The sequence below is a fragment of the Scardinius erythrophthalmus genome (genome assembly GCF_964197995.2).
Source record: "Scardinius erythrophthalmus genome assembly, chromosome: 9".
In the NCBI taxonomy this organism is placed as follows: domain Eukaryota; kingdom Metazoa; phylum Chordata; class Actinopteri; order Cypriniformes; family Leuciscidae; genus Scardinius; species Scardinius erythrophthalmus.
The window spans coordinates 6,274,377-6,287,531 of NC_138229.1; the positions used below are offsets into that span (position 1 = coordinate 6,274,377).

The 13,155-nt window shown below is 35.2% G+C and overlaps 1 protein-coding gene across 1 annotated transcript in view; it reads right to left on the reverse strand.

Moving 5' to 3' along the window:
* sema6ba (sema domain, transmembrane domain (TM), and cytoplasmic domain, (semaphorin) 6Ba) overlaps positions 1-6,839 on the reverse strand; it is a gene marked incomplete at its 5' end in the record, with an annotated part of 55,224 nt that extends 48,385 nt beyond the window's left edge. Inside the window, 4 exons of the mRNA XM_081373441.1 lie at positions 914-976; positions 1,090-1,150; positions 2,760-2,874; positions 6,734-6,839. Of these exons, the coding sequence (XP_081229567.1) occupies positions 914-976; positions 1,090-1,150; positions 2,760-2,874; positions 6,734-6,839 (345 nt within the window). The remainder of the gene's footprint in view (positions 1-913; positions 977-1,089; positions 1,151-2,759; positions 2,875-6,733) is intronic.
* Positions 6,840-13,155: the final 6,316 nt, after the last annotated feature.

Consider the following 13,155-nt stretch of genomic DNA (forward strand, 5'->3'; position numbering starts at 1 on the left):
GACGCCGGTATGTGATACACTCAAAACTACATGAATATTGACTTTCAATAAAATTACATTTCATGAATCCTGTGCACTCTACAATGAGCCTCATTAACTTAAAAGAGAATTAAAACGCATAATTTAAAATTTCATATTGATATACAGTAATAACACATGCAGTGCTAAATTAATGTGGACTAAAGTAGAGCAACTGTTTAGAGAAACTGGTTTGCCCAATTTCAGGTATTGCGCAAATCATTAGTTATTTTTGGATATTATTTCTTTGATTGAAGGATGTGGAGAAGCAGCATGTGTAAAATTTTTTTTTACTATGAATACTGTTAGCTCTTTGACAAATTGCATGTCCCTCTAATGTTGCTTTGAATAAATGTAAATGTAAAAAAAAAAAAAAAAAACGTATGCTGCATGAATTGTATTAGTGTTTGCTGTTTACGCATTGAATTAATATATAACAACATAAGAGACACATTAACACAAGAAAAGATAGCATATGTAATAAAACAACAAGAGTCATACAGTAAAAGGTAACTGACAGCTAAATTGACAGTAACGTTAAGCTAATAATTACAGTAGAAATTAAAAACGAGCAATTAATTGGAAAATCTACATCCCACAATAACATCCGCAGTTAGTAATCCTCCGTAATAAGGTTAAAACTATCCGCAGAGAGGCTCAAGTGACGTTCTCTTGTGAGACTGCAAATATAAACCAAATCCCTATTTTATACATTTACTCTCTGGGAAAATGTATTCATGTGAGACTGCATCCAGCTCTGCCACAGGTTTGAAACATCCAGCTCTTGGCAAGTAAATCACTCAAAATGCTTTGAATGAATTTCTCCACACAGATAGCGCTAAAAAAGTCATGAAACGTGAAAAAACGTTTGTGTTATTTGGCACTGAACGCTCACCTCATGTTTGCCCTTCATTCTACAGATGCGTATGTCATTCTTATTGGATTCCCACGTCCTTTTCTGCAAAATGACAAAGGAATAAAATCATCACCCACATCCATGGGAGGGTACGCGAAGTGTTCAAACATGCAATTATGTGTGTGTAAGAGACAGAGAGCAGCACAAGGGCTCACCTTGCTGTAGAACATTTCATCTCCAGATACATGGTCCAGTTCCACTCGATAAAGGTCATCTCTGCACCAACACACACACACACAACATGCACACCGCATACATGGACCATCAGTTACAATGAAAATGGAAATGGAACTTAATTTAACACAAATTCTGTGTCCCAATTCACATCTTCACATTTTCTACCTATAGAGTATGCATTAAAAACACATTTTGTGACAGTCGTTTCCAGTGAATATATCATCTTATTAAATACACCCTGCTCATTATATTATTGTTTTCAGCAATTTAACAAAAAAGAATGAGGTTTATGCTTAAAAAGATAGGGAAAAAATTACTAACTGAAGACATATCATCTTAAAACAACCCTTATTAATATTTTGACATATAGTGAATATAGCGACTAAAACTAAAACTGTTTCCGATAATAAAGTTGAAATGAAAAAAATATATAAATATTGGACAAAAATTTTAACTTTGACATTTGAAAAATATGTTGCCTTAAACTGAAATAAAATTGAGTACTATAATTACTAAAACTGAAATAAATATAAATTAAAGCTAAACAGAAATATATATATAAAAAATTTTTTTTTACTAAATTTAAAATGAAAACTACACAAATTTAATAATATAAGCTATATTTTTAAATATGAATAAATACTAAGTATAAATAATACTGAAATAACACTGTCATGTAAGCAATAGCTTCTGAAGCAATGGCCAATTCTGATTTGCTGTCTTAAGAATATTTTCCCACTGCCGGTGAAGTACACAGTGTAGTGCATATTAGAAGTATGCAAATCAAATTGCAGCCTAAATCACGTGACTAACCGAGACGAGACAGAAAGTCTGTGAAGATATATTTTAGCACCCCCTAATACACTGAAGCACTAAAGGGTTTTGATAAAACAAATCCATCAACCTGTCTATGGGAAAGTTTAAATTTGAGTTCTCAGCTCTAGAGATGTCAGCCTCAGAGTTCTGTGGTGAAGGTAACTGGTTTATCAGAGTTTCCACCTTTTCAGAATGTGTAAAAGAGTTTATAAGAAACTCAAGATAGACTATATTTGTTCTCTAGCTTCAGAGACAGAGTGCAAGCGTTCGAGCTGCTTGACTGTGTAATGGTTAAAGGTCAGCGAACAGAGGTTTAGCTTTCAACCACTGCCTAACCAGGACCACATGCAAACTCCCTGGAGAGTCTAAATCCTCCCAGCTCGGACTTTGAAGGCGGATTCCATGTGACGGATTTCAAAGATGTAACTAAATGTAACACCGGTCGAACTGGAGACAGATTTCCACATGCATACTTTGACAGTGTGTCAAGAACATGCTGCTTTATTGGCGCATTGTGTTGAGCTATTAGGACATGGGTGTTCATCTCAGAGCTTGAAAACGGTAATGACATTTTCTCATTGTGTAACTTGTCACTTCCGATTAAGACCAATTTGGTGCCGAGACAGATTAGTGAAACAGAAAGCTTTTAATGAAAGAGAGGATATTATATTCATGTCATTTTAATCTATAAAGTAAAACCAAATACGGTGATGTTACTGAGTGAACGAATCTTGAATGAGTGCATGAATTTGTTCATTTTGCAAAATTATTATAAAAATGATCAAATTTAAAATGTGTATGTTAAGACATTGTGAATGCATGTGTACTTTACCTGGCTCCAATGTAGAGTGTACGATTGACTTTCAGGACGGTCTGAATGTACAGCGGCTCCTGACGGGTGTAAGAGCGATGCGCTCGGCCCACAAACACTGGATATCGCCTCACCACTTACAGATAAAGAAACAGAGAGAATTCTGAAGGGGGTAACGGGGATGTCAACATGTGGGGAAAAAAATGACTAGTTGAGATGGAAAAGAGAGACATTAGGGGCACCCAAACAAAAGAGCCAAAATATGAAGTATAGATGGATGAAACAGACACTAAACCACAGGCAGGAATACGTCCATCACTTTCCCAGAAGAGTTAGAGATGGAAGACCTCCGAGACAGGAATAAAGGACAAAGACATACATCATTGTGTCAGAGTCCAACAACTAGTCTTCCTAAAGGGAAAGTTCACCCCAAAATAACAGTTGTGTCATTATTTACCCGCCATCATGTCATTCCAAACCTCTCTTTCTTTCATAATATACTGGTCGCTATGACTATACGCAATTACAACAAATAAGGAATCACCATAAAAGCATCATAAGACTGGTATATAAAACTTGTGTGCCAAGTCTTCATAAGTTATGTGATAGCTTTTTATGAGAAAAAGAATACATCATTGCTTACTAATAATCCTTTACAGTGAATTGTTAACAAACTTAGACTGAATCACTGAATCAGTGAGTTGAACTGAATCAGTTCATGAATTAATTATTTAGACTAGTTTCTGAACTGATTCATTGTAAAAATGAATTTTTTACTTTTTATGTGTTTTGGCCAGCATGTTTGGTGCCTGAAAATGCAAACTTTTGAAAACGTGTTTCAAAGTGCAAGTTTTTTTAAAACGATACCGAACAAGAATGTGAATTTGTGAAAACAATGACATCATCATTAACGGTATTACGTGTTGGTTCAGACTATAGACACGTAGTTTCTTTACAAAGTGACAGCGCCAACTACTGGCCTGGCAGTATAATACAGCGTTTTTAACTTTCCACGGATCCGTGTGGATGTACGAGAAAAATGCAAAGGAAAAACTTTTCCGTTTTTAGTACATTGTTGTCTTGTAAACATACCCTAAAACTGAGATAAAAATAAATTAAAGCTAAATGGAAATATATTTTTTTAAAACTAATAAAATTGACAAAAGCACATTAAATTACTAAACCTTAAACTGAAATTAAAATGAAAACTGAAAATATAAAAATAAAAGCTAATACAAAATATGAATATATACTAAAATATGACATAAATAACACTGATGCACACACAGTAAGCGCTAATCCTGCTGTGGCTAATGCAACCTGCCCAGACAATCAGTTAGGACTCCTGGGCCAATGTCCCGTCGCATAATTAATATTCATGAGCAAAGCTGATAAGTTTCATATTGTGTCCCCCAAAAGGCTCCTGCATAAAGCGCTGTTGAAAAGAGTCGCTTGCAGTTCAGAGTGCGTTCACACATTTCAGATAAGCAAAATTGCTTTCCAAATGCTGTGGAAAGAGGTTAAACACAATTAGAAAACAGATTACCACTGAAAAAAAACAACAACAAACAGGAATGTGTCCTCCAACCGCAGAGAGACGGATCTGCATTCTGTGTCTGAGGGCAGAGAAGCCTGAGGACACCCACATATTTACTGAATGCTAATAATATTCTGTACAGTTTCTGCTAGTAATTTATTTCACTGTAATAAGGAGAGAAGGATAGAGATACTATTGTTGTTTCTGGCTTGTATTGCCTTCAGTTGTTTGGACACATTTCACAAGGGTTTAAATGTTTTTGTGCTTTGGAAAGTGTAATTAAATGCGGAAAACCCTTAAAAAGGTCACTTTCACTTTGATTCACACACACACAGACAGACACACACGTTTGTTTTTCTATCTTCGCTGACTTCTGGGCTAATGATATTTTCTGTTCTTTACCTCTAAATATACTCCTCACATAAACCATTCTGCTTTTTTTACTTTCTCATTAAGACATTATTTAGTATGTTTTCAAAGCCGTTTTCCTTGCATAGAGCAAACACTGGCAGGACCCTACAACGTAGGTGAAATCAGGTTTAACTATCCTTGTGGGGACAAAACTTGACCCACATACACACACATACACATTGTGCTGGATGAACTTTAACCCCTGGTCTCTACTGAATCATTAGAGATGCATGAGTGGCTGTTCATCAATATCACTGATTGTGGTTTGTGGGATCTATAGGGAATACAACCCCTTGTATACTCGAACACACATCCACAGTCTCGTTATTCCAGCACCATTATGTTGAAAGGCTTTTAAAAAGATCGCAGCCATATGGTGTATTTCATCCATCCGTGAACACTAACGTGCTAAACTATTTACAAACAGTGCGACATGTACACATCATATGTCATACATATGTACATTTAAAAGAACAGTCTAGAAATGGCTTCACAACAGTGGCAGTGCAGCATGCATTGTAAAAGCTTTAACATAGCCACAAGAAAACCGTGATTTTACCACATTAAAGGGTGGAGTGTGAATTATACGATATTGTATAAGGATTAACTTTAAGTTACCAGAGTTTCTAAAGGTATTTTTTTCTTATGCTGCCATCTCATGCAACCCAAATGGTCTCTTAGTGCAGTTAGCCAAACATCAGAATCTTAATGATTATTTTTTAATGACGCAGGCCAACTTTGTATATGTAAATCTATTTCATGCCCACATAACTTCTGTAAAATACCAGTTTATGCATTTAAAACTAGTATATGTAGAGTAGTTTTTAAAAAGGATAGTTCTCCCAAAATTTGTTATCATTTACTCACCCTGATGTCGTGCCAAAGCCGTACGAGTTTCATTCATTTTCAAAACGCAAATGAAGATATTTCGATCGCTTTATATGATGAACAGATTGAATTTAGTCTTTTATTCACATATAAACATTGACCAGCGAACATAAACAGAAGCTCAAACATGCAGCGTAACACGAGAACAAACCTCATTGGTTCTTGCTGAAGCTCAAACGTGTTGCGTAACACGAGAATGAACCTCATTGGTTCTTGAGGAAGTTCAGACGTGTTGCGTAACACGAGAATGAACCTCATTGGTTCTCGCACGTCAAGCGAACATGCTTGAGCTTCCGTTTACCATAATTGATGTGTGAGTTGATGATTGTTCATATGTGAATAAAAGTCTCAATTAAATCTGATCATCATATAAAGCAATCATGTCTCTTCAAAAAAATTTGGACTGAACCGCTCAATTCATATGGATTAGTTTTACGATCTCTTTATGAACTTTTTGAAGCGTCAAAGTGGTAGCTGCGTACTGTAGCTGTATATGGAGGAACAGAAAGCTTTCAAATTTTATCGAAAAGATCTTCATTTGTGATGAAGATGAACAAAAATCTTACGGGTTTGGAACGACACGAGGGTAAGGAAACAATGTCAATTTTCATTTTTTGAGTGAATCCTTTAAGACTCCCCTCACCAGGGAGGATCAGTTAAGTCCTTATTAGAGCAAGTCAGGTTTAGTTAGTGGCCAATTTGGTAACTCCTACAGTCATTATTTATTTTTATACTTGAAAGACTAAAATCTCAAAAATAAATAAATAAATAATGGCATTTACTGTTTCAAAATAACATCAGTGGTATCATATAGGCTTCACTGGGAAAAAAATTGTTTGCCTTATGAATGTATCATATGGACCACTGGCACTGGACTTTGGAAGTATAATATATATAATGTGGCACAGAAAACTATTCTTATGATGTTCATAATCATGAAACCTGGTACAGTAATTTGAAATTCAACTGATGTGCATTTTTTTGGAAGGCAAAGTCTCAAAGCTAATTTATGAGCTAAATGCTGACTGTGATGTTATGCTCTAAATGAGCAGGCATGAAAGAACATAAATGTGTCGTACGGTGTATGTCCAACTGAAAACGAACCTGCTGATATCGCTTAAACTGGTACAGTGTAATTGGGGAGGGGGCGTGTGCTTACCCTCAGCAGGGGCGGAGATTAAAGGGCCAGGTTCCTCTGGAAACGAGCAGGCAGCCAATTGGAGGACAGCAAAAATCCGTAAGAAGCAGGGGGTCAAGGTCGCCATGGCAGCGACACACCAGAGCTGTGAAGGCAGGAGAAGATAAATGGTTAAGTTACAAAAATGGTGAACAATGCTATAGTGAGTTGCTGTGATCTACATAGGCAGCACCCTTCTAATTCAGCACCCTAAAAGACAAAAACTCTTAAATGACTGATTTGAAACGCTATTTATAGACAGCAAATCTGTTAAGAGTTACACAAATAGTGAAAGCATGAGAGACTTGATCAACAATCACAGATTCCAATATAGTCTGATGTTAGCTTGTTGCTTTGCTAAGGGGTTAATGCTCTAATAAGCACAATAATAACAGTAATATCACACGCAGATATTGCATGCAGTCGGAATGCAATGGAAATGGAATGGAAATATCTATCAATAGTTTCAGTATTGAACAAAAATATACATGCTTCAGAAAAACCTTCATGTCAGACAGCCTTAAAAGTAACCTAGGTAGTAGGGTTGGGAAAATCGATTCCAATTCTGAAATCAAATACTTAAGATCAGGAATCGGATACTTGTTATAATATACAAATTTAGATCCCTCTTATCCTATCCTTAATCATTCAAGCACAAGAAGACCCGCATGCTTTTTTGTGCAAAAACGCGCACACACAAAACCGCGATAAAAAAAAAAAATAGTGTGCGATACTGGATTCAGCTCTCTTCCGTGTCTTTTTGCACTTGAACGGACAAATGAACACACAAATATGTCAAAATATCCTCGTAAACACAATCGGTTATGTCTTAAGAGAACAGAAACAGTTGACAAAGAAAACTCATAACAGTATATTGGATCCATGCAGCTCTTAAAGAGGCAGGAGCGTAATATTCCTGCTGCCATCTGCATAATTAACGTTAATCAACAACAACAAAATTGTAATGTATATTTTATTTATAAAGTGCAGTGTTATTTTACATTTGATTACAGTTTCTGTACCTGAATACCTGAAAATCTTAAAACATTGTTTATATCAATTGTACGGAGCCCCTAAAGGGACCTTTGCAAAAAAAAAAAATTGGGCTCCGTACAATTTTATATCTTTGTTCAGTTGTATTTATTTGTGCGATTGCTATTTTGTTAATTTGTTCTTTTTTAATAACTGAGTTTGTCTTTATTTATTTATTTATTTATTTAGATTTATAGTAGTTAGGCTAGTTGTTTTTACTATGGTATTTGTAAACCATATAGGCAAAAGTTCCTTGTGTAAGTGTTCTTTAGCCTGTTGATTTTTGATCACGGAATTCAGCTACAATGAAATGTTTTGCAATAAGACTTAGAATAAATGTTAATGATATCTAAGTTTTTTTTTATTTGACCTTATTGGAATTGAAATTAGGAATCAATAAGAATCGGAATCGATAAACAGAATCGGATTCGTTGAAATTCGTCTGATATCCAACCATACGAGGTAGGCAGCACATCAGATTTTGGAGCTAATAATATAACAAACAAACAGTCTCTGAAAAGAGAAAGGTAAAAATGATTAATGATACAAAGTATCAAACATCCTGAGTGTTAGTCATGCTTTGTGCCCTTAATTACTTCATAGCATCATATTCTGAAATGAAACTAAATGCACAGATGACTCCAAATGAGTGTGAGGCAAAACAGAAGCCCTTTATTATTTGACATTTGGCATTTATTTGGGCACTTCATGAGGAACAGGCTACTTACAAAAACCACAATACCTGTCTGTAAAGCAAAACAGACTTGCACGATTTTATTGGGTGTTAGGAAACCGTCTGTCTACGAGTGAGTGTAAGTGGGGCATAAAACTGTTTAACAAAAGCTTTCATCTCCGACAATCAGTTCTTCTTTCGGACAGAAACCAGATGAGAGTCTTGAGGGCTTCTCTTTCACGGACAACCCTCAATTACCCTACCGTCCCGAGACCACACACACACACTCGCTAAAAGATACACACCGCAATTCATCTTCAGCACCTTTTTCATTGAGTCTGTGGACGAAGGAGTGGCCAGTGGCTTCCAGAACGATGCCACCATCTGCTCTTTTCTTTTCCATACTCCTTTTTCATCTGTTCCTTTCTTTATTTCACAGCATGGTTGCGGTAATTGGATAATTTATGAGCGTGTGTCAACCCTCTCCACTGCAGTATATTACTGACACAAACACACATGCCACAGAGTGAACCATGGTCAAGCAACATACATCACATAATCTGAACAGTCTCACAGAACCAGGCTTTTGACTTTCATCATAAAGCAAATGTAGTTTGTTTTATTTTTACATGACATGTATAATGGGTAAGGATGCTTAGACAGAAGAGACAACTGAGTGTTTGAAGAATATGAATGCATAAGAATCATTTTTAAGGTGTACACTGATAAAAATAACTTTGTGGTGAAGTAAATACTACAGAAAAAAAACAATGTCATTTACATGAAAAAGTTAGTTCAGGCAAGAATTAAAAACAAAGTAAATTCTATATTAGTGCTCAATTCAAGCGTGTAGAAATGAAAGCGCAGATATTAACGTTATAAAATTAAGTAAAATTACTCAACTTTTCTGATACTGGTGTTCCCATCATTCACTGGGCCTTGATTAATTAATTAGGATGAATTTTCACTGTTTTCTAGCTGTTTTATGATTGCATTTGTTGTTAGGATTAGTAACTTGCCATTTTGTTACATTTGGAGTTCATTTTCTACTCAAAATGACACATTCAAACACAAAAACGATCCATCAAATGTTACCGTCATTGTGTATTGTCTACCAAGTGTGAGGTCTCTGCGTTCACGTAATGTATAACTTCTGAAATGTAGATATGTGTCTCACACAATATTGTATTAATTACTTAGATATTTCTAAGTAAAGCATATACTTTAAAAGTGTGGTTTAATTCAATGTTATATTGTTTGAGTGAAATGTATTGCAAAGGAAACTTCAACTAAATAGATATTACTCAACCTTTTACTAGCCAAGTTAAAATTACTTATTTTCTTTGTTACTTACACTTAACTTAGTTAAGTAGAGTTTACTTAATTACATAAGTGAAATTTACTTAAAAAATATTTGTGCAAAAACTTGCCAAAGAAAAATTTAGTAATTATTACTTATTGTTTTCTTCAGTGTAGAAAGATGGTGGTCAGTTTTAAAATCAACAGGGAATGTTGAAGAAATCAGTGGAAAATGTGTCTTACACTTACGCCTTTACTGTAAATAGAGTAAAAATATTAATACTGTGAAATATTATTGTGATTTAAAGTGTTTTCTATATTAATATCTTGAAAAAAATAATAATGTGTTCCTGTGATGCAAAGCTGAATTTTCAGCATCATTACTCCAGTCTTCAGTGTCACATGCTGCTCAAGAAAAAAATATTATTCAATTTTATATTAATATTTATAGCTTAATATTTTTGTGAAAGTTTAAAAGAACAGCATTTCTTTGAAATAGAAATCGTTTGTAACAACATAAATGTCACTTTTCACCAGTTAAATGCATCATCGCTGAATAAAAGTATTCATTTAATTATAAAAAATATTACTTTCAACAACGTACAAAAAAAAGCCATCCAAAAGAAAAAAAGAGTTTGCAGTTTTGAGTAATAATTGTATAAAAATATTACTCAGGCAGTCCATGGACATGCTATTAAAAGGTAGAAAGACATAATTTCATCATTAATACCTAATATATATATATATATATATATATATATATATATATATATATATATATATACTGTATGTGTGTGTGTGTGTGTGTGTGTGTGTGTGTGTGTGTGTGTGTGTGTGTGTGTGTGTGTGTGTGTGTGTGTGTGTGTGTCGGCACACCACAGCTCTAAAAATATAGAAATGTATTGACAGAATCGATATTTTAGGGAATTTAGCCAAATTTCTATATTTTTGGAGCCGTGGTGTGCCGACTTCATATAGTTTTTTCTGTTTTAAGTCATTTTTACCCACTTTGAGCAATCCGCCGGTGATGTGCATGCTTTTGTTTTGTGTTTGTATCATTAAAGCCAAAAAACCTGATCTGAAGCATTTTCATGACAGTGACGGTGAGTATTTGTTTGAGACCTCTCGCGATTATCCCTTCTTCTACTTTCAACAATACATGTATTACCACTTAAATGAGATGAAACAATGAGTACAGTAATTAAGACATCTCTCAGGATAACATTAATGAAAGAGATGAGAAACTATCGGAAAGAACTTTAGATGCCTCTGGTGAAAAGTTTCCAAATGAATAGCAGCCTTTTGAGGGTTTAAATTCATAATGAATCTCAATGTCATTAGAGAGAGAATGAGCAACTCTATTAGTCCATTAGCACAAGGCGCACATGCACACAGACACAATGTTTATGCACTGCACAAATAATACAAAGAACATTGCCAAACACATTACTTTAAAGAGGCCACATCACACACGGTTTTATGTACAGTGGCGCTGCAAAGACAAACATCACAATTAATGCACGAACTTGAGGTTAGGGATATGAACAAATCACCAACCCTAGGTATTCAACTTCAGTGTGTAACTCATCCTGTATTGTTTGTGCAGCAACGGTCATGAATGATACCTCAAACAGTGCAGCTTGTTGAAGAAATGTGCGCTATTACTTTTCTAAGTGAAAACCACTCACATCACACTTGCATTGTGGTATCATGCTATCAACAGGCAACTACTAAAATGTTTTTGGTTCAAAAAAAGGGGTGGGGGGGGGGTAGTATGGTAATTTTACCCTCTAAATGACTTCTGTTTTAATTGGCTAAACTCTTTGCATATGAAATGAGAAACGATGCAACGTTCAGTTTGCAGTACTGCAGTCAAGTCTAATACAGTTTACATTTCAAAACCCCTTCAATATTAATAAAGTCTGCATTATATTGTGATCACAAAACAATATGCAGTTACATCCATGAAGATGATTCTGGTGCAGATTAATTTCAGTAAATGGTCCGACTGGACAGAGCTTCATTTATTTAATAAAATGCAGAGTAAAAACAGTAAAAATGCATTACAATTTAAAATAACTGATTTCTATTTGCTGCTCAAGAAACATTTCTTATTATTATCAATGTTGAAAACAGTTGTGCTGCTTCATATTTTAATATAAACTGTGATTTTTTTTCAGGACTCTTTGATGAATAGAAGTTCGAAAGAACAGCATTTATTTGAAGTACAAATCTTTTATAACATAAATGTCTTCACTGTTACTTTTCATCAATTTAATGCATCCTTACCAAATAAAAGTATACTTTTCATTAAAAGAAAATCCTACTGACCTCAAATGTTTGGAACTAATTCACTTTAAAGGAGCCTAAAAAAAATCGTATTTAACAAAATTGTGTGTGTGTGTGTGTGTGTGTGTGTGTGTGTGTGTGTGTGTGTGTGTGTGTGTGTGTGTGTGTGTTTACAAGCGGTTTATAAGGGGCACTAAAAGGACAAAAGAACTGGTGGCACACAGAGCTCTTAAATGCTTCACTATATCTCCCAAAGAAACCATTCATTGTCTAGAGCCTTCAAAACTGCTCTCTCTCTCCCTCCATCTCTCACTAATCTCCTTCACCCCCCCGTCCCACTTCAGACTGAACCCCTGTGCCCGAAGGAAAGGTCAGAGGTCAGGATAGGTATCCTCCCATCGGGTCTTGCAGCAGAGAGCACGTCTCTAGTACAGAATGCGTCTGTAATTTAGTTTAAGGAGGTCGTGACCGAGCCACAGACACATTAGGTTTTGTGATAGCTTTAAATTAAACCTAATAAGCAGTGATACCACCTCAATTGTTCCTTATTAATGGAACACACACACACACACACCTCACAAACTCTCTCGCTTCCTTCCTCTCTCACACACTCAGTAACAAGGCCTGAATAACACAGGGACGGTCCAAGTCTTTGTTGGCAGGCTGACGGCGCTAACAGCCATTAAAATAAAATGCTTTAAACAGCGGTCAAACACACAGTGGTTGGAAATCCCTCACAGATGCCCGTCCAAAGCAAATGACGCGCGCAACATTTACAGAAAACAATGACTGGAATGTCATTGAGGCCAAGCTTATAGTGTCCACTATGCTGAGAAACTTCTAACCCAAGTGCTGAAGTTTTCCTATATATATGTATATATATATATATATATATATATATATATATATATAAAGTTTGGGGTCAGGAAGAGTTATTTTTTTATTAAAGGGGTCCTATGCTTTTGTACCTTTTCAACTTTAGTTAGTGTGTAATGCTGCTGTTTGAGCATAAAAAGTTCTGCAAGGTTTCAAAGATCAAAGCCTACTCCAAAGTGAGATATTTTATTTAAAGGGGTCATATAATGGTACATGCACTTTTACAAGTTGATTG